The sequence below is a fragment of the Silurus aristotelis genome (assembly GCF_946808225.1).
Source record: "Silurus aristotelis genome assembly, chromosome: 2".
NCBI lineage: Eukaryota > Metazoa > Chordata > Actinopteri > Siluriformes > Siluridae > Silurus > Silurus aristotelis.
Window position 1 is genome coordinate 1,544,309 of NC_139575.1, and position 22,500 is coordinate 1,566,808.

The 22,500-nt window shown below is 42.1% G+C and overlaps 1 protein-coding gene across 3 annotated transcripts in view; it reads right to left on the bottom strand.

The window, feature by feature from the left end:
- Nucleotides 1–11,735: 11,735 nt before the first annotated feature.
- Nucleotides 11,736–22,500, bottom strand: part of b4galnt1b (beta-1,4-N-acetyl-galactosaminyl transferase 1b) — a 66,901-nt gene continuing 56,136 nt past the window's right edge. For 2 of the 3 annotated variants that reach the window (XM_083563344.1, XM_083563345.1), the window contains exons 8-12: nucleotides 22,309–22,407; nucleotides 22,034–22,221; nucleotides 21,755–21,895; nucleotides 17,282–17,519; nucleotides 11,736–16,014 (exon numbers count right to left, since the gene is read on the bottom strand). In XM_083563344.1, coding sequence (XP_083419470.1) covers nucleotides 15,800–16,014; nucleotides 17,282–17,519; nucleotides 21,755–21,895; nucleotides 22,034–22,221; nucleotides 22,309–22,407 — 881 coding nt within the window. In that variant the 3' untranslated portion in view covers nucleotides 11,736–15,799. The remainder of the gene's footprint in view (nucleotides 16,015–17,281; nucleotides 17,520–21,754; nucleotides 21,896–22,033; nucleotides 22,222–22,308; nucleotides 22,408–22,500) is intronic. The other variant, XR_014537072.1, reaches the window with a different exon arrangement.

A 22,500-nucleotide genomic window follows, 5' to 3' on the forward strand; every position in this document is an offset into this window, starting at 1 on the left:
CGGTTGTGCTGGCGGCTCTATCTGAGCCCCCCTTTGAGCCTTTAGCCGATGTGGCCGTTAGGTTTCTGTCGATTAAGACCACCTTCCTTCTGGCGATTTCCTCCCTGAAGAGGATCGGGGATCTGCAGGCTCTGTCCGTGGCCCCGTCTCGCCTGGAGTTTGCCCCTGGCATGGCCAGAGTGTTTCTCTATCCGAAACCTGGGTACATGCCTAAGGTGCCTTCGGCTCCCTCACGTCCTGTCGTGTTGCAGGCATTCTGCAGTAAACAGAGGAGGACTCGTCCTGCGGAAGTCAGAGCAGCTGCTAGTCTGCTATGGCCCTAATAGGAAAGGTTTCCCGGCCAATAAGCAGACTTTAAACAGATGGGTTGTGGATGCAATTGTGATGGCCTGGTCCGCTGGAGTCCCACTCCAGGACATCTGTGATGCGGCGGGTTGGTCCACCCCGCTGACCTTTGTCAGGTTCTATGACCTTGACCTCAAAACCACCCCGGGCTCCTCTGTCCTGCGTGCTGGTCCTGAGGCCCTCACTCTCTAGGCAGGGTCTGGTCAGTGTGGCGTGATTGGACACTCGTTCCCATAGCGGTTTGACGCAGCTCGAGTTCCTGAAGGGGAACGTCTCTAGGTTACGACCGTAACCCTAGTTCCCCGAGAGAACGAGACGCTGCATCTCCATGCCACACTCCTTGCATCCCTGCGGCGCTTACCTTCTCTCGCTGGAGCTAGCGTCTGGTCCATCTCGCAGCCATTTGTAGCTTCCTGTTTACGCAATGTCGCCCGCTGATGACGTAGTCATTGAGGCAGGAGACTGTAGACTTCTTCGGCACGGGTAGGATGGTTGTTGTCTTGAGCTATTTGCTCTTAAAATCTTATTTAACTCTTTTTTAAGTCTGTAGCTTCCTGACGTATATATAGATAGCTACTCACCAACATTAAATACACACAAAAAATGTCAATGCCCACCTTGTAAACCCAGTTGCTAAACCCTGCTTACTTTATTTGTGTATTTGTTATATTGTATATATTTCATATTCTGTAGGTTTTAGCCTATTTTAGTTTTATTAGTGTCTGTTTACTTACAGTTTTTATTGTATTGTATTGTTAGAAATTGCACTTATGATGGTTTTAGTGGCTGTAAGTCAACGCAACTCTTGTCATGTTTGTATATGTGAGGGTTGTGTTTTTGTTTTTATGTAGTCTGTCTTTGCTGTCCAAGGAGGATTCCCTCAAGGAACCAGAGAGAGCAGTATGTTCTGGTGGTGTGACAATTTTTCCGTCAATGAAGTATCCATTTAAAAAAAAAAAATGCTATGTGAGTATCTTAAACAAAAACTAGTGTTTAAATTGGGGGCTGCATTTTAATTGAAACACCTGGTTGGCAGTTGCATTCAAGGACTCAACAGATATGACTGTGATTAGAATGATTAGACTTAGATAGAATGATTAGAATGTTATTGCTCAACACTGCAAATACTTGTTATAAAATAAAAACTGTCCCTAACTAATGCTTGCTCCTGTAAATCATTTTAATTTTTATTCAATTCTACTTGTTGCTTTTGTGCAATAGATGTATTTGTTTTTAGACATTTTATTTTTAGATATTTTGCAGGGAACCAGTGAAGAATTTTACTCAACCGCAGTTTAATACTTCATCAGATTGTGACTGCATTTTCTGGCCTTTTTTCCTGTTGGTGCAACAATATTTTGTTCAGGTCACACTAATGCGATCACATTATTGCCTGATAAGAGCTGCGATTTCTAACCCAGCCATTAGGGGGGCACAAGCCAGTGTACTCTTAGTGCCGGTCCCAAGCCCGGGTAAATGGGGAGGGTTGCGTTAGGAAGGGCATCCAGCGTAAAACATGTGCCAAATCAAATATGCGGATCACAAATGAGAATTTCATACCGGATCGGTCGAGGCCCGGGTTAACAACGACCGCCACAGGTATCGTTAGCCGACAGGGTACCGGTGGAAATTGGGCTACTGTTGGCCGAAGGAGGAGAAGGAGAGGAGGAAGGCGTCTACAGAGACGGCAGGAAAAGGAGCAGTGTAGGAGAGTAGAGATTCGGGTTGGTACTTTAAATGTTGGAACTATGACGGGTAAAGGGAGAGAGATAGCTGATATGATGGAGAGGAGAAAGGTAGATGTGTTGTGTGTTCAGGAGACCAAGTGGAAAGGGAGTAAGGCCAGGAACATTGGAGGTGGGTTTAAACTGTTTTATCATGGTGTGGATGGGAAGAGAAATGGTGTAGGGGTGATTCTGAAGGAAGAGTACAGTAAGAGTGTAGTGGAGGTGAAGAGAGTTTCTGATAGGGTGATGATCGTGAAGGTGGAAGTTGAAGGGATGATGATAAATGTCATCAGTGCCTATGCTCCACAAGTTGGCTGTGAGATGGAGGAGAAAGAAAGATTCTGGAGTGAATTAGATGAAGTGGTAGATGGTGTACCTAGAAAAGAACGATTGGTGATTGGGGCAGACTTTAATGGGCATGTAGGTGAAGGGAACAGAGGTGATGAGGAGGTGATGGGTAGGTATGGTTTTAAGGAGAGGGATGTGGAAGGGCAGATGGTGGTAGATTTTGCTAAAAGAATGGAAATGGCAGTGGTGAACACGTATTTTAAGAAGAAGGAGGATCATAGGGTGACGTATAAGAGTGGAGGAAGGTGCACACAGGTGGATTATCTTCTGTGTAGGAGATGCAACCTGAAGGAGATTGGAGACTGTAAGGTGTTGGCGGGGGACAGTGTAGCTAGACAGCATCGGATGGTGGTCTGTAGGATGGTTTTGGAGGCGAAGAAGAAGAGGAGGAAAGTAAGGTTTGAAAGAAGAATAAGATGGTGGAAACTGAAGGAGGAAGAGTGTAGTGTGAGGTTCAGGGAAGAGGTCAGACAGGGGCTTGGTGGTGGTGAAGAGGTGCTGGATGATTGGGCAACTACTGCAGGAGTGATGAGGGAGGCAGCTAGAAAAGTACTTGGTGTGACATCTGGAAATAGAAAGCAAGACAAGGAGACGTGGTGGTGGAATGAGGAAGTGCAGGAGAGCATTAGGGGAAAGAGATTGGCAAAACAGAAGTGGGATCGACAGAGTGATGAGAAAAGTAGGCAGGAGTACAAGGAGCTGCGGCAGCAGGTTAAAAGGGATGTGGCGAAAGCCAAGGAAAAGGCATATGAGGAACTGTATAAGAGGTTGGACACTAAGGAAGGAGAAAAGGATTTATACCGATTGGCCAAGCAGAGGGACCGAGCTGGGAAGGATGTACTGCAAGTTAGAGCAATAAAGGATGGAGAGGGAAATGTGTTGACTAGTGAGGAGAGTGTGTTGAGAAGATGGAGGGAGTATTTTGAGCAGCTGATGAATGAGGAAAATCAGAGAGAGAGAAGGTTGGAGGAGGTGGAGTTGGTGAAGCAGGATGTAGATAGGATTAGTAAGGAGGAAGTGAGAGCAGCGATTAAGAGGATGAAGAATGGAAAGTCAGTTGGACCAGATGACATACCGGTAGAAGCCTGGAGATGTTTAGGAGAGATGGCAGTGGAGTTTTTAACCAGATTGTTTAACAGGATTCTGGAAGGGGAGAGGATGCCTGAGGAATGGAGAAGGAGTGTGCTGGTTCCGATCTTTAAGCATAAGGGAGATGTGCAGACCTGCAGTAACTACAGGGGAATTAAGTTGATCAGTCACACCATGAAGTTATGGGAAAGAGTAGTGGAAGCCAGGCTGAGAGAAGAGGTGACCATCTGTGAGCAACAGTATGGTTTCATGCCGAGGAAGAGCACCACAGATGCCTTATTTGCTTTGAGGATGTTGATGGAGAAGTATAGAGAAGGACAGAAGGAGCTGCATTGTGTATTTGTGGATTTAGAGAAAGCGTACGATAGGGTGCCGAGAGAGGAGTTGTGGTATTGTATGAGTAAGTCAGGTGTGTCAGAGAAGTATGTGAGGGTGGTGCAGGACATGTATGAGGACAGTGTGATGGCAGTAAAGTGTGCAGTAGGTACGACAGACTGGTTCACGGTGAAGGTAGGACTGCATCAAGGATCGGCCCTGAGCCCTTTCCTGTTTGCAGTGGTGATGGACAGGTTGACGGACGAGGTCAGACAGGAGTCTCCCTGGACTATGATGTTTGCAGATGATATTGTGATTTGTGGTGAGAGTAGAGAGCAGGTTGAGAAGAGCCTGGAGAGGTGGAGATATGCGCTGGAGAGAAGGGGAATGAAAGTCAGTAGGAGTAAGACAGAGTACATGTGTGTGAATGAGAGGGAGGGCAGTGGAGTGATGCGGTTGCAGGGAGAAGAGGTGAAGAAGGTGGAGGAGTTCAGGTACCTGGGGTCAACAGTGCAAAGTAATGGAGAGTGTGTTATGGAAGTAAAGAAAAGAGTGCAGGCAGGGTGGAGTGGGTGGAGAAGAGTGACAGGAGTGATTTGTGATAGAAGAGTATCTGCAAGAATGAAAGGGAAAGTTTATAGGACTGTGGTGAGACCTGCGATGTTGTATGGATTAGAGACAGTGGCATTGAGTAAAAGACAGGAGGTGGAGCTGGAGGTAGCAGAGATGAAGATGTTGAGGTTTTCGTTGGGAGTGACGAGGATGGACAAGATTAGAAATGAGTTTATTAGAGGGACAGCACATGTAGGATGTTTTGGTGACAAGGTGAGGGAGGCGAGATTGAGATGGTTTGGACATGTGCAGAGAAGGGACATGAATTATATTGGTAGAAAAATGCTGAAGATGGAGCCACCAGGTAGGAGGAAAAGAGGAAGGCCAAGGAGGAGGTTCATGGATGTGGTGAGGGAAGACATGCAGGTAGTTGGTGTAAAAGAGGCAGATATAGAGGACAGGGTGGTATGGAGACGGATGATCCGCTGTGGCGACCCCTAATGGGAGCAGCCGAAAGAAGAAGAAGAAGAAGAAGAAGAGCTGCGATTTCTGTTGCATATGAGAAACATCTAACTGCAATCAAAACGAAATTTTGGATTATGCAGCACTGTTCTTATCAATGATCTTTCTAATGATGTATTATTGATATGCATCAGTAGTTACAAAACAGGGCTAATAGATCCGGGGAGAAAGCTTTTGAATTCACCACAGAATTAATAACATTGCCACAAGATGCTCATGGGAAGCATCCAAATTCAGCCAATAATTATAGAATTATTGTCTGATCAATCAGCACTGCCAACTGTAGAATTTAGTGGTGCCAGTGCTCTCAAAAGTTAGTTGTAAGCCCCCCACCCCCACTCCCCCATCACATCTTGTCTTGCTTCTTGCTCACAGTAGTCCTGGCAGGAGTGTAGGTCCCTATATTAAAGCTGTTTAGATTGTCACGGTGAATAATTAACTTTATAATGTTTTATATGCCATAGGAACATTTTTGGATGCAGACAGTGGGACTGGACAAGATGGTGACTGAAGACCAGAGTGCAGAGGAACACCAACAAGAGAAACTGTTGTCCAAGAGAAGTGAGACTGACCTGAGTGGACCTTTCGTTAAACAGATGTTCCAGTTCTGAGCAGCATGATGAGGATTCTTTAAGAGAGGCAATTGCCTTTTGTACGCATTCCACAGATGATGCACCGGTCTTACTCAGAATCAAGGAGACTTTTCAGTATAGGCATAGGCTTGTCCATGATCAAGACAACAGACATTCTGAAGACCTTTCCTCGTTTTTTTTAACACTAATGGACTGGTAAGTTTGGAGATTAATTCAAAGTGTCATGCACAGGATTCTAAATTCTTATTTATGTGGATTTTATTTAAGGTGAATCCAGACTTTTCACTACTCTTCAATACTGAAATATCGTCCAAGTTGCTTCAAAGGTGGGATACCACTTTCAGGGCAAAAATCATCAATGGACATTACTTCAACTGGTTGTACACTCATATCTTACGGTCACATGTCTTACCTCCATCCACTACCTTCTTAAAGGGGCTCCGGCCGGTACACATAATACATTAGCAGTAAATTCAAATTAGTTGTATTTATCCACCACACCTTAATATTTTGGTTTAGGTTCCAAAATATTGTCTGACATTAAACTGGGCCATGGCAGAAAAAAAGGGTTGGGGACCGCTGCGTTAAAGCATGTAATTCCTGTATTTTTCAAAATAGCCAAGATCCTGTTTATTGACAATTGTATATCATTTATAGTCAATAAGCTTGTGACTGATTATTTATGCGTTTGTAGTATGCAGTGTTGAAGACAAGGAAACTGTTTTTAAACTTGAAAATCTGCAGTTTTACAAGCATTTTGATATACAGTGCGCTTCTGGAGCAGAAAAAAGCATGTATGTTTTACTTCCTCATTGTTAAATATAGTGTTTAAATGAACGCTTTTCAGAGTTTGTGTTTTGGGAAGTTTATTTGTTTCCTTTAGTTGAAGCTATGCTATTTCTAATTTGTTGTAAATTAACAAGTAATTTTTGGAAAATGTTTATCCTATTTATTATTCACATTTTTGACAACAGTGATGTTTGTGCAACTTTTGCAACATATTTTATTTTACTGATTTATAAGTAATTAATTTTTGTTGGAACATCAGGATAGTGTTAAAATGAACTCTTATATTGTTTATTTTACACCGTCAGTTTTACAGTGGAGACGGCAGACGGAACTTCTGGATGTAGAGCGCCGATAAAAGTTTCATCGTTTTCTTGCTTATTAATAAAAATCTCTCCAGATTCATCTGCACCTTAATCTCTCCATCTCTCCATCTTTGCTCTTGTGCTGAATCTTTTGTCTTCGGCCTATCCCAGTTCTGATGAAGAGCTCATGTAATATGTCACTCATCTCTGCTAATGTTCCGTCTAATAATAAAAATCCACATTCCTCAGAACTTGAATCTCATTTGCTGGAGATTTTATCGACTCACTTTATTTATTCTCACTAATCTCACATTCCCCATGACGTGTTTGATAATAAGTAGAACTGCTACTGATGATCCAGATTCATTTTATATGTTCTTTTTTCTTTTTACCCAGAATTCATTTATTCTGCACAATTCCTTTAATTTCATGTGATGCATCATAACGTTAGGTTATGGACATGTTTATGTAACTGTATGGTAGGAGTGTCCCGTGTCGGTGCTTTCTAATAGTCAACTCTAAATTTATATTTATATCAGTTACAGGTCGTGTATTTCACCCGAGACCTTCAGTGATGTTCTACCTGAATCAATCCACCTCTTAATCCCATCATTATGACTCCACATCTACAGAAAGCATCAGTATAATAGAGAAGTGCAGTAGATCAGAGCTGCATCACACAGAGGATCTCATACAGTCACAATGAACATCATCACTAAAGCAACAAACACAATGATCACAATTCAACACGTCTCCTTTCACTGGAGCCACAACTTTATACCTAGTCATTGATGGTGAATTAATGTAGGGTACACATAAGGATGGATTTTATGACACACACACACACACACACACACACACACACACACACACACACACACACACTTAAAGATGACTCTAATAAATGCTTGATACTAATAATAAACGTTTTTTTCTTCATGTCAGCCTGAAGAAAACTTTGTGAGGAAACAAACCCCTGTGCAATCTGTGCCTTTCCAACGCTGACCAACTTACAGGTTTTAATTCCTTCTTTCTGGTGTTGCATCAGAGGACGAGTCAGAAATCTCCGCCTCACACTACACAGCAGTAACACACACATTTTTGAACTTGTTTTTTTCCATCAACAAGAAAGGGTCAAAAGTCACAGGTCAGAAAATAGATGCTGCAGTAATAAACTCTGGATCGGCCTTCTGGAGCACAAGGTCACCTTCAAAATAAAAGGTTGAACTGAGATCTAGATCACTAGGAATGAAAGGAAGTGAGAGTGACACCATTTTACTCTCCAGTACAGACATGAGGACCAGGAGCAGGCGTGGTGTTAGACCACCCAGGACGTTTTTGTCTTGTTCTTTGTTTTATAGAGTCTGTGATTAATGCATCAAAGGTGACATCACTTATTTTTTTTAAACTGTAATCCCTGAAGGGGGCGGGGCTTCAAATAACAAATGATAAGAAACAGAAATGATCTGTTCCTTTGACGGGATTCTTCTCCTCTCCAAGTCTGTAATTTTTTTGTGGCTGTGTTATGAAGACAGAGCCTTAATGATATGTTTACATGGGAAGTGGGAGTTCAGTGGTTAAGGAACTGGATTCTGGATACAAGGAAGGTCAGAAGTTCAAACTCCAGCAGCACCAAACTGCCATAGCTGAGACTGCTCGACGCTTCTGCTGACAAATATCTTTTCAGAATTACTGATGCACAAAAAACCTGAAAAGTCACCTCACAAGTAAAGGCATGTTTTATAAATCCATGCGCACGTCTTTATAACAAGTTATTGAGATTTTAAATGATTATGGAGTGTTATAATGGCCTTATATAGAAGCTTGTTAAATAAATAATATAACATGTAGTAAAATGCTTTTTAAGACTGTCCAACTTGTTGAAATATATATATATATATATATGTATAAATGTATTTAAAATTTCAGTCACACCAGTCCATTCCTGGGCCCCTGAGCAAGGCCCTAAACCCCATAGCTGCTCAGATGTCTTCTTCTTCTTCTTCTTCTTCTTTCAGCTTCTTCCATTAGGAGTCTTCACAGCGGATCATCCGTCTCCATACCCCCCTGTCCTCTACATCTGCCTCTTTCACACCAACTACCTGCATGTCTTCCCTCACCACATCCATAAACCTCCTCCTTGGTCTTCATCTTTTCCTCCTTCCTGGTGGCTCCATCCTCAGCATTCTCCTACTGATATACCCCATGTCCCTCCTCTGCACATGTCCGAACCTTCTCAATCTCGCCTCCCTCATTTTGTCACCAAAACCTCATACATGTGCTGTCCCTCTAATAAACTAATTTCTAATCCTGTCCATCGCCAACGAACATCTCAACATCTTCAGCTCTGCTACCTCCAGCTCCGCCTCCTGTCTTTTACTCAATGCCACTGTCTCTAATCCATACAACATCTCAGGTCTCACCACAGTCCTATAAACTTTCCCTTTCACTCTCACAGATACTCTTCTATCACAAATCACTCCTGCTATCACTCTTCTCCACCCACTCCACCCTGCCTGCACTCTTTTCTTCACTTCTCTAACACACTCTCCATTACTCTGCACTGTTGACCCCAGGTAAATGAACTCCTCCACCTTCTCCACCTCTTCTCCCTGCAACCGCACCCCTTCACTGCCCTCCCTCTCATTCACACACATGTACTTTGTCTTACTCCTACTGACTTTCATTCCCCTTCTCTCCAGTGTTTACCTCCACCTCTCCAGGATCTTCTCCACCTGCTCCCTACTCTCAACACAAATAACAATATCATCCACAAACATCATAGTCCAGGGAGACTCTGACCTCGTCTGTCAACCTGTCGATCACCATTGCAAACAGTGGTGATCGACAGGTTGACAGACGAGGTCAGAGTCTCCCTGGACTATGATGTTTGTGGATGATATTGTTATTTGTATTCCTCCCTCGTTCTTCAGACGATTCAGCCGCAGCTTCTCTGTCGCACCTCACTGGAGCGTGACCCTGTTTCATTTCTCGTCTCTATAAACTCTATCTCGAGTGTTCTCAGGAAAATATTCAGTCATTTTGCATCTTGTTGAACTTTAGAGTTGCTAAATCTTCCACTCCTACTTTTACACAAACACCTAATGAACTCCATGTGGGAAACCTACACGTTTTTTTACACGCTTTACACGTTATATTTTACACGGTTCTGCACGTCGTGCATGTTTTTTTTTTTTGAGGTTTTGATCTTGTGTCAGGGGCCAGTGTTGGGAGCTCCTTGTCGTCACGTAACGCTAACGACAGACGCTTCCCTCAAATCCCATCTGGCACATCAACTGCATAGAGATGCTAGCCGTGCACTTTCTCTCAGACCACCATGTGCTGTTCCATACGGACAACACATCTGTGGTCTACTACATCAACCATCAAACATTGCACTGTGTTTTCTTTCACTTGGTACAGGCATGGCCAAGGCTGCACCTGTCCACCCTCTGACCATTGACAGCCTTGACCTTAGGGCCACTCCTGGCTCCTCTGTCCTTCACCAATCCACACTAGGCAGGGTCTGGTCAGTCTGGCGGTGAGACTGTCGTTACCAAAGCATTGCTGATGCGGCTCGAGTTCCTGAAGGGAAATGTCTCTAGGTTACGTATGTATCCTTGCTGACGCTGTGTCTCCAGGCCAAACTCCCTGCATCCCTGCAGCGCTTCCTTCCATCGCAGAAGATATCGCCGTCTCCACCACATCTGCTTTTTATAGAGTTCTGGTCATGATGAACCCCGCTGGTGACATCGCGCCTTTCCATTGGACAGATTACACACGTGATTCAGAGCGTGGATACGCAGAAACATTCTCAAAGCGTTGTTGATGCAGCATCTCGTTCCCTCAAGGAACCATGGTTATATACGTAACCCAGAGACGTTCATGAACGATTTATTTATTTTAAACAAATCTTGAATGTTATTCAGAAGAATGATTCGTTCATTTTCTACAAGATGCACATGAGCAAAGCATCGCTTTACCTCTCGATGCTTCTAGTCCGAGTCATTCGTTCTTTTATCGCGTGACTCCCCCTTTACGCTACACAATGCAATAGATCACATTTGTTTGGTCCAAATCTTGACATTATTGTTTAAGTAATTATAGTAGTCACATGACAAAAGAACCAAAAACATGGACCAGAAGATGAGAGATCTGAAGCGACTCGTTCTGTTTATCATTTGTGCTTAGCTGCATTGCCATATTTTTATTATTGGAACTGTAGTTAGAAGTTGGTGTATGTAGACGTGTTGAATATCTGATTATTGATGATATAACATTTTATCTTATTGCTGATCAAAGGAATGAAGTAAACTTAATGACTAAAAAAATTCAAAGAACCGATTCACTAAAATGATCCGATCTCAATAATTTAAACTCGTTTTTTTTTTTTTTTTTTTTACAATTCCACAGTTTTAAAGATCTCTTTCTTTCTTTGCAGTTATTTAAAGCATTTATATTCATAAATATGCAAATTAGATATATGCAAACTCGACTGGGATTTCAGTATCAGAGTCTTGATATTTTTGTTTGGTCACTGATTTGTTTTTTGCAGCATTTCCACAGCGACCATCATCTGCTTCATCATCACATGTGGCACTTGTTACTTTTGCTATCTGAGTTTACTAATTTGCATATCATACGTTATTGGTTCAAAAGTCTAACTGATGTAATAAATCAACATTTCCAAATGATTCACGATTTTGTTTAGTTCATTAGCTGTAATTATTTCCATGTCACCTGTTTTATACCTTCCTGCCCCATGTAATCTCACGGTTAACCATTACATAGAAAAAATAAATCACAGAAAGAAGCAGCAGAGATCGACGGTGTCTCTGGTACATTGCTAATATAAAGTTAGTTTGCTTTAATAATCCAGTCTGGGAATGTTGCTAGTGTGAGGGCAGGATGTTGTTTATTTACAAATATTAGTGTGCATTTCATTTCTGTGTAAATAGCTAGCTTTTTAAATGTTAATTAATACAGAAATAGGGACAGGCCACACCCACAAGAGACTCACTAGTGCTGCACTAGATGTTTGTCCTCTCTGTGCTGATAAATATCATTATTATGCTGCTGTAGTTTTAACAGTTGCAAATAATAATAATAATAATTATAATAATAATAATGAAAAAAATTCAGAATGACAAAAAGAGATTGAAGTTTTTTTTAATCTCATTCCATAACAGTTCCAGAGAATCGTTAACATGTACAAAAAAGAAAGTAATTAACATTTTATCATTCTGTTGTGGTTGTTGTTTTTTTATTTGGGGAAAAAAAATATTCCACTTGAATTTTTGTAGAAATGTTCAAGAGTTGGAGTTTTGTTGGAGTATTTAACAATTGTGGCGCCACCTAGTGGTGATAACTGGCCGCATGCAGGGACACAGAAAGAGGAAGTGAGTTCAAAGGACCATGGGTGGGGTTTAAAGCGCATTCAGCACCATCTGTAGAGCCCATCTGAGTACTGGGGACATCTCGCGTTCTTCTCACCAGCTTGGGTTCCTCACAGGAGTAGGAGCTTCTCAAGAAGTTCTCCTCAAATCCATTCTTCTTTGTCTTTCTGTTTTTTGAGTTCCTGCTCTGGTTCTTGATCTGTTCCTCACTCATTTGCACTACTTGAGGAGACGTGAACATGAAATGCAGTGTGTGGCAGCTAAATAAATAAATAAATAAATAAATAAATAAATAAATAAATAAATAAAGTCTAATTAATAAACTAACTTTTCTGTTTTTTTTTTGTTTTTTTTTGTTTTTTTGGTGTAACAACAATCAAGATGTAAAAAATACAAACAAACACCTTCACAGCAGGACACGTAAAGTAAAAAGACAGGGTTTGACAGCAAAAGATTTTTGTGTTAGCAATCGCCAAATCAACGTCAACGTTCAAGTACACGGCAAATTCGCCGTCTCAGAACCGCGGACAGAAAACCGAGGTCGCTGAACATCAGGTTCAGATCGAGTTGTGACATCATTAAACACACATCAAAGGGGTACGACTACAGACTGGCCCAAAATGATTGAGGTGAAAAGCTTAGTGATCAGCGCCTCCTGCTGTCGGATGATCAGCTTACAGCAGGCATTCACATTCTTCTTTTTTTAAAGCTAGGAATCACTTTCACAACTTTACCCCTTCAAAGTATTTATTCATTCAACTTCGCATGAGCAAATAAACAATGAAATGGAATCCCACTGCACCACTGTAAATGCACGGTGCGCCACCTGGATTACTGCACCGAACGACACCAGGGGGTAATTCTGTTGGGGTAAACGTAGTAAATTGAATCACTGGGTGAATTTTTGCCCAAACATCTGATGATTCGAGTCTTTCACGTATCAAGCTGCCCTACAGAGAGGAAGGAACATGGGGTTTGAGGGTTTCTCTGGTTATCTGGACTGCGTGCTTCAGTCCTGTGAGGAAAGCCTGCATTCTGAACAAACACTATGAGACAAAATAGAGACGTTCACTTCTGCTTTTCTACCGGATGCCGTGTCACGGTTACGGAGCGTAGAACATGCTATTTTCATTTCTTTGTGATCTAAAATAAAGAAAACTTTGTGGGTACACCACATTTTACACTCATGCCCTGTATTATAAGGGCTTCCTGAAGGGGGCGTGTCCAGATCTAACATGAGGTGGTGTCATCTAGTTTCAGGACTCGCTCCGTTTACAAAAAAGCACTTTATTTATCTACGTTTCCACGTGATCACGTGTGGAATCATTGAAATGTCAACACTGCAAGCTTTGAGCTGGATCTTCGTTTTTCGAGGGGGTGAAGTCCGTATCTGGCGAGTAGGGTGTGAGCGGAGGTGAGATCGTGTGGATTGTTCTCCGATGATCATCGTGCATGAGTTGCCGAACAGTTTCAACATTTTCGTGGGTTGAGCTCATTGAAAGTCTTCCTGATCTCTCCTCGTCTTCCAGTGAGATTCTTCTGCTCTTGAAGCACGTTTGCCACTGGAAACACCTCGAACGACTCGTTCCAGCATCGTATGTTAAATGTATCTCACACAGACACTTCTGTGGCCCAGTTTCACACAGAATTTCAGGTTTGCTCTTTGTTCTAACTCGCTGTCCGTGATAAAATCACAGCTGTGGTAATGCACGTGGTCTGAACAACACCAGTTACAACATAAACTTTTTGATACCACCTCGAATGCCCAATGTTTTAGCAAATAAAAATAAAAAAATGCCAGGAAGCATCGCTGTTCTGACACGCCCCTTTTATACACTGTAATATTTTGTTTGAGTTTGTCTGATTTCAAACTTATTCTGCCAATTTACAGTTACAGTATTTGTCGCCTTTATCCAGATTTACTTACATTTATCTCATTTATAAAAACGAGCAGGTGGTGGTTGAGGGCCTTGCTCAGGGGCCCATCAGTGGCAGCTTGGTGGTGCTGGGTTTTGAACTCACAACTCTTCTAATCAGAAGTCTAACGTCTCCACTTCCCCATGTTTCCTGGAGACCCGCTTTTCCTACAGAATATACAGTCCATCACCTGAGCTTTTTTCACCGCATACAAGATTTATAGCAGAAGATTCCGAGATGTACAAGCGTTTCCAGAGATGCTTTGGTAACAGTTCCACTACGTGTTTAAATGGGACCTGGTAGACTTTCTGTAGAAGGTATGTAGGAGTAGATATTTCTGCTTTTACAGTACCAGTGGATGTGTGTGTGTGTGTGTGTGTGTGTGTGTGTGTGTGTGTGTGTGTGTGTGTGTGTTTCGATCTTAACTCAAAAAAAGAAAAGTGTTTGTTTGTTTTTTCACAAAATTCGTGATTTGATCATGATCCGATTAAAAACCTCTACACAAGTCTCTCTGTAATCCGACTTCTTTTTCTGCAAGGAAAGTTTCCACAGCGACAAGGCAGTTAACAGGTATCAAGCATTGCTAAGTTAGAAAAAGATATCTCGCAGATATGATAATACGTAAGATCAGCAAGGCAGTGTTGAGAAACACCAGGTTCTATAACTCCAGCCTGGATTCCTGTTTTCCATTCAGAGCTTAAACCCCTGGCATTGTGTCCAAAAACCAGATTATTGTTGTTTCAGATTCCCCGTGATGATCTCAAGCCAATCAAACTAAGCTCCGCCCACATCACTCAGGCACAGGTCATGACTCGGTTATATGTAATGGAGATGATGGAGAAAGATTGATGTGGGATTAGTTGCTGAAGCACATGGAGAAGTGGAGAAAGGGACAGATCAGTTTATTTGTGCTGAAGTAACTCGGGTGCCATCTCTCCATTCGGTGTGTCTATTTGTTTTAGTGCAAATGTTTGGAGAGAAGATCCTCAAGTATGATCCCACACACACACACACACACACACACACTGTATTCCAACAAAAAAAAGCGTTTCTGTTTGCGTTTCTGTGAAGTGTTGTTAAAGCTGCGCTCGGTGATGTTTGGTTTGTCTCCTCACTCTGTAAACACATGATATGAACCATCGATATCGACCGATCAGGACCAGGAGGCATGTCTCTCCCTCACTCCCTGCCTGTCAGGAATTCAGGAAGCTGTGCCTCTCGTTTTCTAATGTAGTCTACATTTTTCAATTGTCTTTTTAGGGGGCTTCGGCGTGATCACAAACCTTTGAGAGCTTTTTCAGTGCTTCAGGGTAAAAAAAAAAAAAAAAAAAAAAAATGTCCATTATGTCCATTTTACAGCATTTAGTTTCAGGTGGTTTAATTTTCTGTCTGTCATCCTGAAGGAAGTTCAGGTCAAAATTTCCTTTAGAAACATCAAAGGAGGTTCATCCATGACTGAAGAAACAACGAGAACCACTTGAAACGTAGAAACACAGGAATGTATCTGTATCTGAAGTCCTTCAAAGAAAAAAATCCAAATATGGACAGAGCAGATATCATCTCGACTCGTAAAAACAAACTTGCGACTGTCTTTCGCAACTGATATCTCGACTGTTAGTCACAATTTCATGAGGTTATGCCCCTCCAGAAGGAAGAGACTATTATATATATGTGTGTGTGTGTGTGTGTGTGTGTGTGTGTGTGTGTGTGTGTGTGTGTGTGTCTTTTGTTTTTCTTTCCCACTAAAAATTAGGGGAAGCAAGGGCATAGACGACCGACCCCACATGATTCCACATGACCCTGAAAGTTCCCCTCAATGACTCTCTTTAGCTACTCACAAAAAGAAAGAGACGTCTTTTGGGAGAGGAAGACAGAATGAGGGACGGGGACGCCGAGGTCAGTGATCAGTTGTGTGTGAGACACTGGAAGCGGTTTTTGAAGTACAGCAGGCCGTTTTTTGTTCGCGTGGCGTCCGAGGAAGCCAGAGGGTAACGGAACTTCGCGTAGGCTTTGTCGCTCTCTGATTGGCCCCAAGGGAGCTTGATCTTGGTGGCATGGTTGACGATGACATCATCGCATGAGCCGACGTGGAGTGACCCCAGGCCGTCGATGAAAAACTCTGAGAACATAAAGCAGAAGATTCAACATCAGAAAGGAATAAGAGGTTTCAGATTAGATAACACTAGTCTATGGGACACTTTAATCATTTTAAATACGTCTGAACTAAAAAAAAAATCTGAACCTATGATTATTTACAAAAGATATGATGATATGACTACCATTAGCTATGTTAGCTAGTATATTATCTAAACTACAACTTTAATTCCAAAAAAGTTGTGAAAAAAATAACATAAAGCAAATGAGTATTTTATTAACAATAAAAAAGATTTGATGGCTGCAACACATCTCAAAAAGGTTGGTACAGGGCCATGTTTCCCACTGTGTAGCATCAAGTCTTCTGGCCATATACATCTGGTAACTGAGGAGACCAGATGCTGAAGTTTTAGGAGAGGAATGTTGTCCCATATGTGTCTGATACAGGATTCTAGCTGCTCAACAGTTCCGGGTTTCATTTGTTGTATTTTTAATTCATGAAGCACGTAATGTTTTCAAATGGAGAAACGTCTAGACTGCAGACAGACCAGTTCAGCACTCTGACTCTTCCACTATGAAGTCATGCATTTGTAATAAATTGCAGTTAGCAGTTTCTTGCTCAAATTGTAATTTCATTACCAAATCATGACTGTTTTAAATGCAGTGGCCCCTGAGGGCCCAAAGATCAGGGCCAACCAATATTGATTTTCACCCTTGCTGCCTTGTGCACAGAGATTCTCTTCTTTGGAACCTATGATATTATGTTCTGAAAATGATGAGATATTCAACTGTTTTGCAGTTTGATGTTAAGAAATATTATTGTTTCACAGTTTGTAGTCAAAATTCTTAACAGATTACTGAATCCCATCTTTACGTCTGAGAGAATCTGCTTCTCTAAAATACACTATTTTTACCCAATCATCTCACTGACCTGCTGTCAATTAACCTCATCAAATACTTATTGCTTCTCAAACTGTTTCATTTTAATAACATTTGCTTTATTGAGACATGTTGCAGCATCAAATTTAAAATGACCAGATTTGATATATTTTCTAGGTTCTATTGTAAATAAAATATAGATTTATGAGATTATTGCATTCTGCTTTTGTTTACATTTCACACAGTGTCCCAACTTTTGTTTTGATTGGGGTTGTAGTACATATGACTGTGATTTCAGCTGTTAGCAAAGCCTTAGAGATTATAGATTATTAGAGGTTATATGAAGCTCCACCTCAAATCAGTGTGTGTGTATGTGTGTGTGTGTCTGTGTGTGTGTGTATACACACACTCACCGAGGTGGGCAACGCGAGCCAGCCGAGGGTCGAACCCCACCTGTCGCACCTTATCCGTCCGAGCCAGGAAAAAGTTGATGACTCCGTCGGTGACCACGCAGTTTGGAAAGCCCCGGATGATGTGATGGAAACCACGTCTCATGTGGAGACAGTCTCCGTCCTCCTCTCCAGCTTCAATAGAGATGGTCTGCCTGTAGGTGGAAGTGTAGCCTGTGGCTTCCCGTACAGCACCGCCCACCTACACAAACACACACACAAGCGTTTGTGGCTGAGACAGACTTTGAGAGCAGGTTTGGACCTGAATTATAAACCTGTTGTTATGACAACTCCAGGATGAGAACATTCAATCCCAAATCATTTCAGAGAATCAACAATAAAATCTGGCTGAATGAGTAATTGACTGAGCCCTAGTGAGCACTGTTAATACCCACCTGGGAGACAAGCCAGTGATAAAACCAGAGGCAGAGACGAGGCTGAATGAGCAGAATGTTGTAATACGAGGTGGTATCAAGTATCAAAAATCCCGAGACGAGGTCTGATTACAAGAAAGTACTTTTTTTGCATTTCTACACCATCACCTTTAAAATAGACCCCTTTGACTCCCGGTGTTCTTCTGGAACACACACTGTAAGTCTTCTTTTTGAAGCATGTCGAGCATCTTCTGGCAAGAAAAAGACGATGAGCATGCACTTTGTTAAGCTGCAGACCCGACTCGCCTTTTTTCGGCTGTGGAGATAAAGGGCTTTTCCACTGGGCAGACTGTTGCTTCGTCTCAGTGTCGTACCTGTACACCCAAGTTTTGCTGTCTTTCGGCACACTGACTTATGAAGGTCGGTGCTGCCTGTGACTGTGCGTGCAGCCTTGTGCTGCCATCTGTTGGCGTGTTACAAAACCTTGTAAGCGTATGAGCTGCTAATGTACTGTAGATTCTCACAGATTTTCAATTTAATTGAATTTCAATATAAATGTAATTAATTCAATTTGTATAACAATGGACCTTTTCTCAAAACAGCTTTACAGAGATAAAGAGGTTATAAAAGAATGTATAGTTTAGTGCCTTATGTATAAGTTTGTTCCTTATATGTTTATCCCTGATGAGTGAACCAGTGGTGACTGTGGTGAAGGAAAAACTCCCTGAGACTTCATGAGGAAAAATCCTTGAGAGGAACCAGAATCAAAAGGGAACCTTATCCTCATCAGCGAATGTCCTTTAGGTGAACTGTTCAGTGATAGAGCTAAAAAAGCAGAACTGTTCATGCAATAGTGACGATTGTTCATGAATCATTTGTTTCATCATCAATCATCAAGTCTTTAATGTGACTCAGAGGAACGAGTCGTCTCAAAGAGTGATTTATTCATTTTCTACTGGACGCGAATGCGCAAAGCATGGCAAAATCTCCATCGGTTATGTACTCGACTCTTCTAGTCCGAGGCGTTCGTTCTTTTATCACAGTTTTAATTGGGTCAGAATCTTGACATTATTGTTACAATGATTATGAGAGTCAAGTGATTAGAGAACTAAAGACACGGACCAGAAGATATGAGAGGTGAAGCGACTCGTGTTTATCATCACTTGTGCTTAGCTGCATTGTCATATTTTCATTATTGGAACTGTAGTTAAGGTTGTTGTATGTAGACGTGTTGAAGATCTGATTATTGATAATATAACATTTTATCTTATTTCTGATCAAAGGAATAGAATGACAAAAAAAAGATTCATTTATTTTGATGAACGAGATTCAAAGAGCCGAGTCAGTAAAATGATCCGATCTTCTCATCACTATCATGTAGTCCTGAAACTTTGTAGCAGACTGTTGATATTAATTACAGCTCAAATCTAGCCTGAAAGTTCTGGAGTTGCTCAGTGACTTCATGGTTCTTTAGGCTGTTCATGCCTCACACAGTGTCTCAGATTCAAGAGAACTACATCCAGATGAACTGGAGCACTGAATATACTAAACTGAGTTACTGTTTGGTCTGAATATTTATTAACAGGATGCGGAAGTTCAGGAGGTTTACTGGAGATACCAGATTGAATGTGTGTGTGTGTGTGTGTGTGTGTGTGTGTGTGTGTGTGTGTGTGTGTGTGCGTGTGCGTGTGCATGTGCAGTAGAACGAGCATGTGGATGTTAAATGTCTCTTTTGTCTAAAAGGTCACATAACAGACTTCATGATCCCACACAAAAATGTCCAGTTCTGTCCTCAGTCTCACTCACACTGTTTCTCTTTTCCTTTCTCCCGTTGTCATGAAGTGTGTGAGCTAACAGAGGCTGGTGTACAGCACCAAAACATTCATAACAAACAGTTTCATTTCTGGCTCTGGAACACCATACAGTTCCTGTGAAAAGTGTGGAAACGCTGAGAGTTTTATGGTGTTTGAGAAACATGCGCATGCTCATTTTATTTCTTTGCAACAAACTCCGTTATGTAACAGCAAATTTCCTCTGACCAAACAAATCTATAAATATCCAGATGTTCCACTTTATTCTCAGTGACAAATCCTCCATTAGCAAGAAGAACAGTTTTACACACTCTTAGCAATCGGACACTTTGTTTCTCCACACATTCAGCTGAAATATTTTGCCGTGTCGCTTGTAAAACTCTTCAAAGATGTTCTTCACTAGATGGAGATTTGTTGTTCATCTCAGAGCAGTTCAGTAGGATTGAGGTGCGGTGACTGGGCAGCATGTAGCAGACACCCTTATCCACCCTTATCCAAGTACTAAAGTGCTTTGAGTCTCTAGTAATGAATAAATCTACACTGTACACCAGATTACACACTTAATATAACTATAACTCTTGAATTCTACAAACTTGGAAGTGGTCATTTAAGTGTTTCAGGAAGATGACGGTCTTCAGTCGTCACTTGAAGATAATCAAATACTCTGCTGTACGGACATCTAGGAGAAGTTCATTCCACCACCTCGGTGCCAGAACAGAGAAGAGCCTTGAAGTGTACTTACCTCTCATTCTGAGAGAAGGTGGTACCAGTGGAGCAGTGCTGGAGGATCTCAGACAGCGTGGTGCAGTGCGAGATGTGATGAGGTCACTGAGGTAAGATGGTGCTGGTCCATTTTTGGCCTTGTAGGCAAACATCAGTGTTTTGAATCTGATACGTGCAGCTACTGGACGCCAGTGAAATAACACAGAACTCAGACGGAACTGAATGGTGTTGAAGTGTGGAATGGGAGCCATGTTGGTTCACTTTCACTTTCCGGAACCTTCCCTGCTCCAAAACAACCCCAAACCATTAAACTTCCACCTGCATATGTGTGTGTGTGGGGTTGAGGGAGTCTGATCACATCTTCTCTCCTGTTCTCCTTCTTACACAAGATCTTCTGGTAGAGACACAAATTTCCCACACAACTTTCTTCCACTCATCCACTCTCACATTACTGTGTGTTTTTACCTTTTACTATATAAACTAAATATTATGTTTTGTAGACAAGGTGAGACAAGGTGAGGGAGGTGAGATTGAGATGGTTTGGACATGTGCAGAGGAGGGACATGGGGTATATCAGTAGGAGAATGCTGAGGATGGAGCCACCAGGAAGGAGGAAAAGAGGAAGACCAAGGAGGAGGTTTATGGATGTGGTGAGGGAAGACATGCAGGTAGTTGGTGTGAAAGAGACAGATGTAGAGGACAGGGGGGGGGTGGAGACGGATGATCTGCTGTGGTGCCCCCTAATGGGAGAAGCCGAAAGAAAAAGAAGAGAAGACTATAGGAACTAAATAAACATGCATGTGTCTCCAAAACAATCAAAGAACAGGTGTTACCAGACTTTCCACAAGAAACTGTATACCTTTAAAGTGTTATTTACGTACTGTTCTTCTTGTTCTTCTTGTTTCTAGCATGTCTATAGCAGCCACCCTGATTAAGGAGGGTCTAAGAAGCTCAGGTGAAGTGCTGCCAGCTCTTAATGGCCACCATCAGCATTACTAGAATCTGGTGAGAATCATTACCTGCTACCCGTGGATTGGTCTCAGCTCCTCGTTGACCACACCCTCTTCCCAAACATCTACAGCTACATCACTTATTCTATTACTGATAGAAATAAACACATAATTAAAATAAATAAATAAATAAATAAATAATCAATTTCACAGGTTTCTCTGAGAGCACGGTGCTTCTTACTGAGACGTTCTTTTCACTTCCTGTTACTGGACCTCAATATATTTTAGATTGGTGTGTGTGTGTGTGTGTGTGTGTGTGTGAGAGAGAGATGTGATATTAATGTGTGCCTGATGTGATTTGTATCTTAACAGCATGTGTTCATTCAAAGCGACTTACATTTATCTCATTCATACAACTTATCAGTTATGGAGTTAAGGGCCTTGCTCAGGGGCCCAGGAGTGGCAGATTGGCATGACTGGGATTTCAACTCAAGACCTTTGTGTACCCAGTCCAATGTCCAATGTGCTTACTATTAAGCGACCACCTCCCAATATATATATATTTGTGTAGCATCTTACCAGGTCCAGCGTGGTCTTCTCCAGAACATCCACCAGTTTCTCCAGCTTGGTGTTGGCGGTGAAGATGAAATCATCGTCCACCCACAGCATGTACTTAGTGGTGACCTGGGACACGGCCAGATTACGACCTGCAAACCATCCCTAACGCGCACGCACGCACACACACACACACACACACACACACACACACACACACACACACACACACACACACAGGGTTTTAAAGGCAACTCTTCAGATAAAAAGCTCATGTGTGAGAACCCTAAAGAGATCTCATACTTTTCCAAAGGGCATGATGTAATGCTCAATGTACGGCCCCGACACCACCCTGGGGTTTTCGCTGTCGTCCGCTATCACTATGGTAACGGTGGGATAGTAGAGCCGGATGCTGTCAATCAGGTCCTGGAGCTTGTTATAACGCAGGAAGGTTTTGGTGGCGATCGTTACAAGAGCGCTGATATTGTACTCTGAAATTACACAAAACCTACCATCACTATCTTCTGACCAATCAGACTAATGACGTGTAATCACGTGTGTGTGGGTGGGTGATGAACCTTTCTCTCCCTCTGGGCCCGTGTTGTAGAGTTTGGGTGTCACGCCGTGACGAATTTTGATGGTGAAAAGAGCCTGATGCCCCTCTGTCTCTAACTGCACTGAAACATAAACACACAAATGCTCACGTCACATCACATGTTCACACTCATCACGTCTACAGGATCATCACGTGTACCCACTCATCACATCAT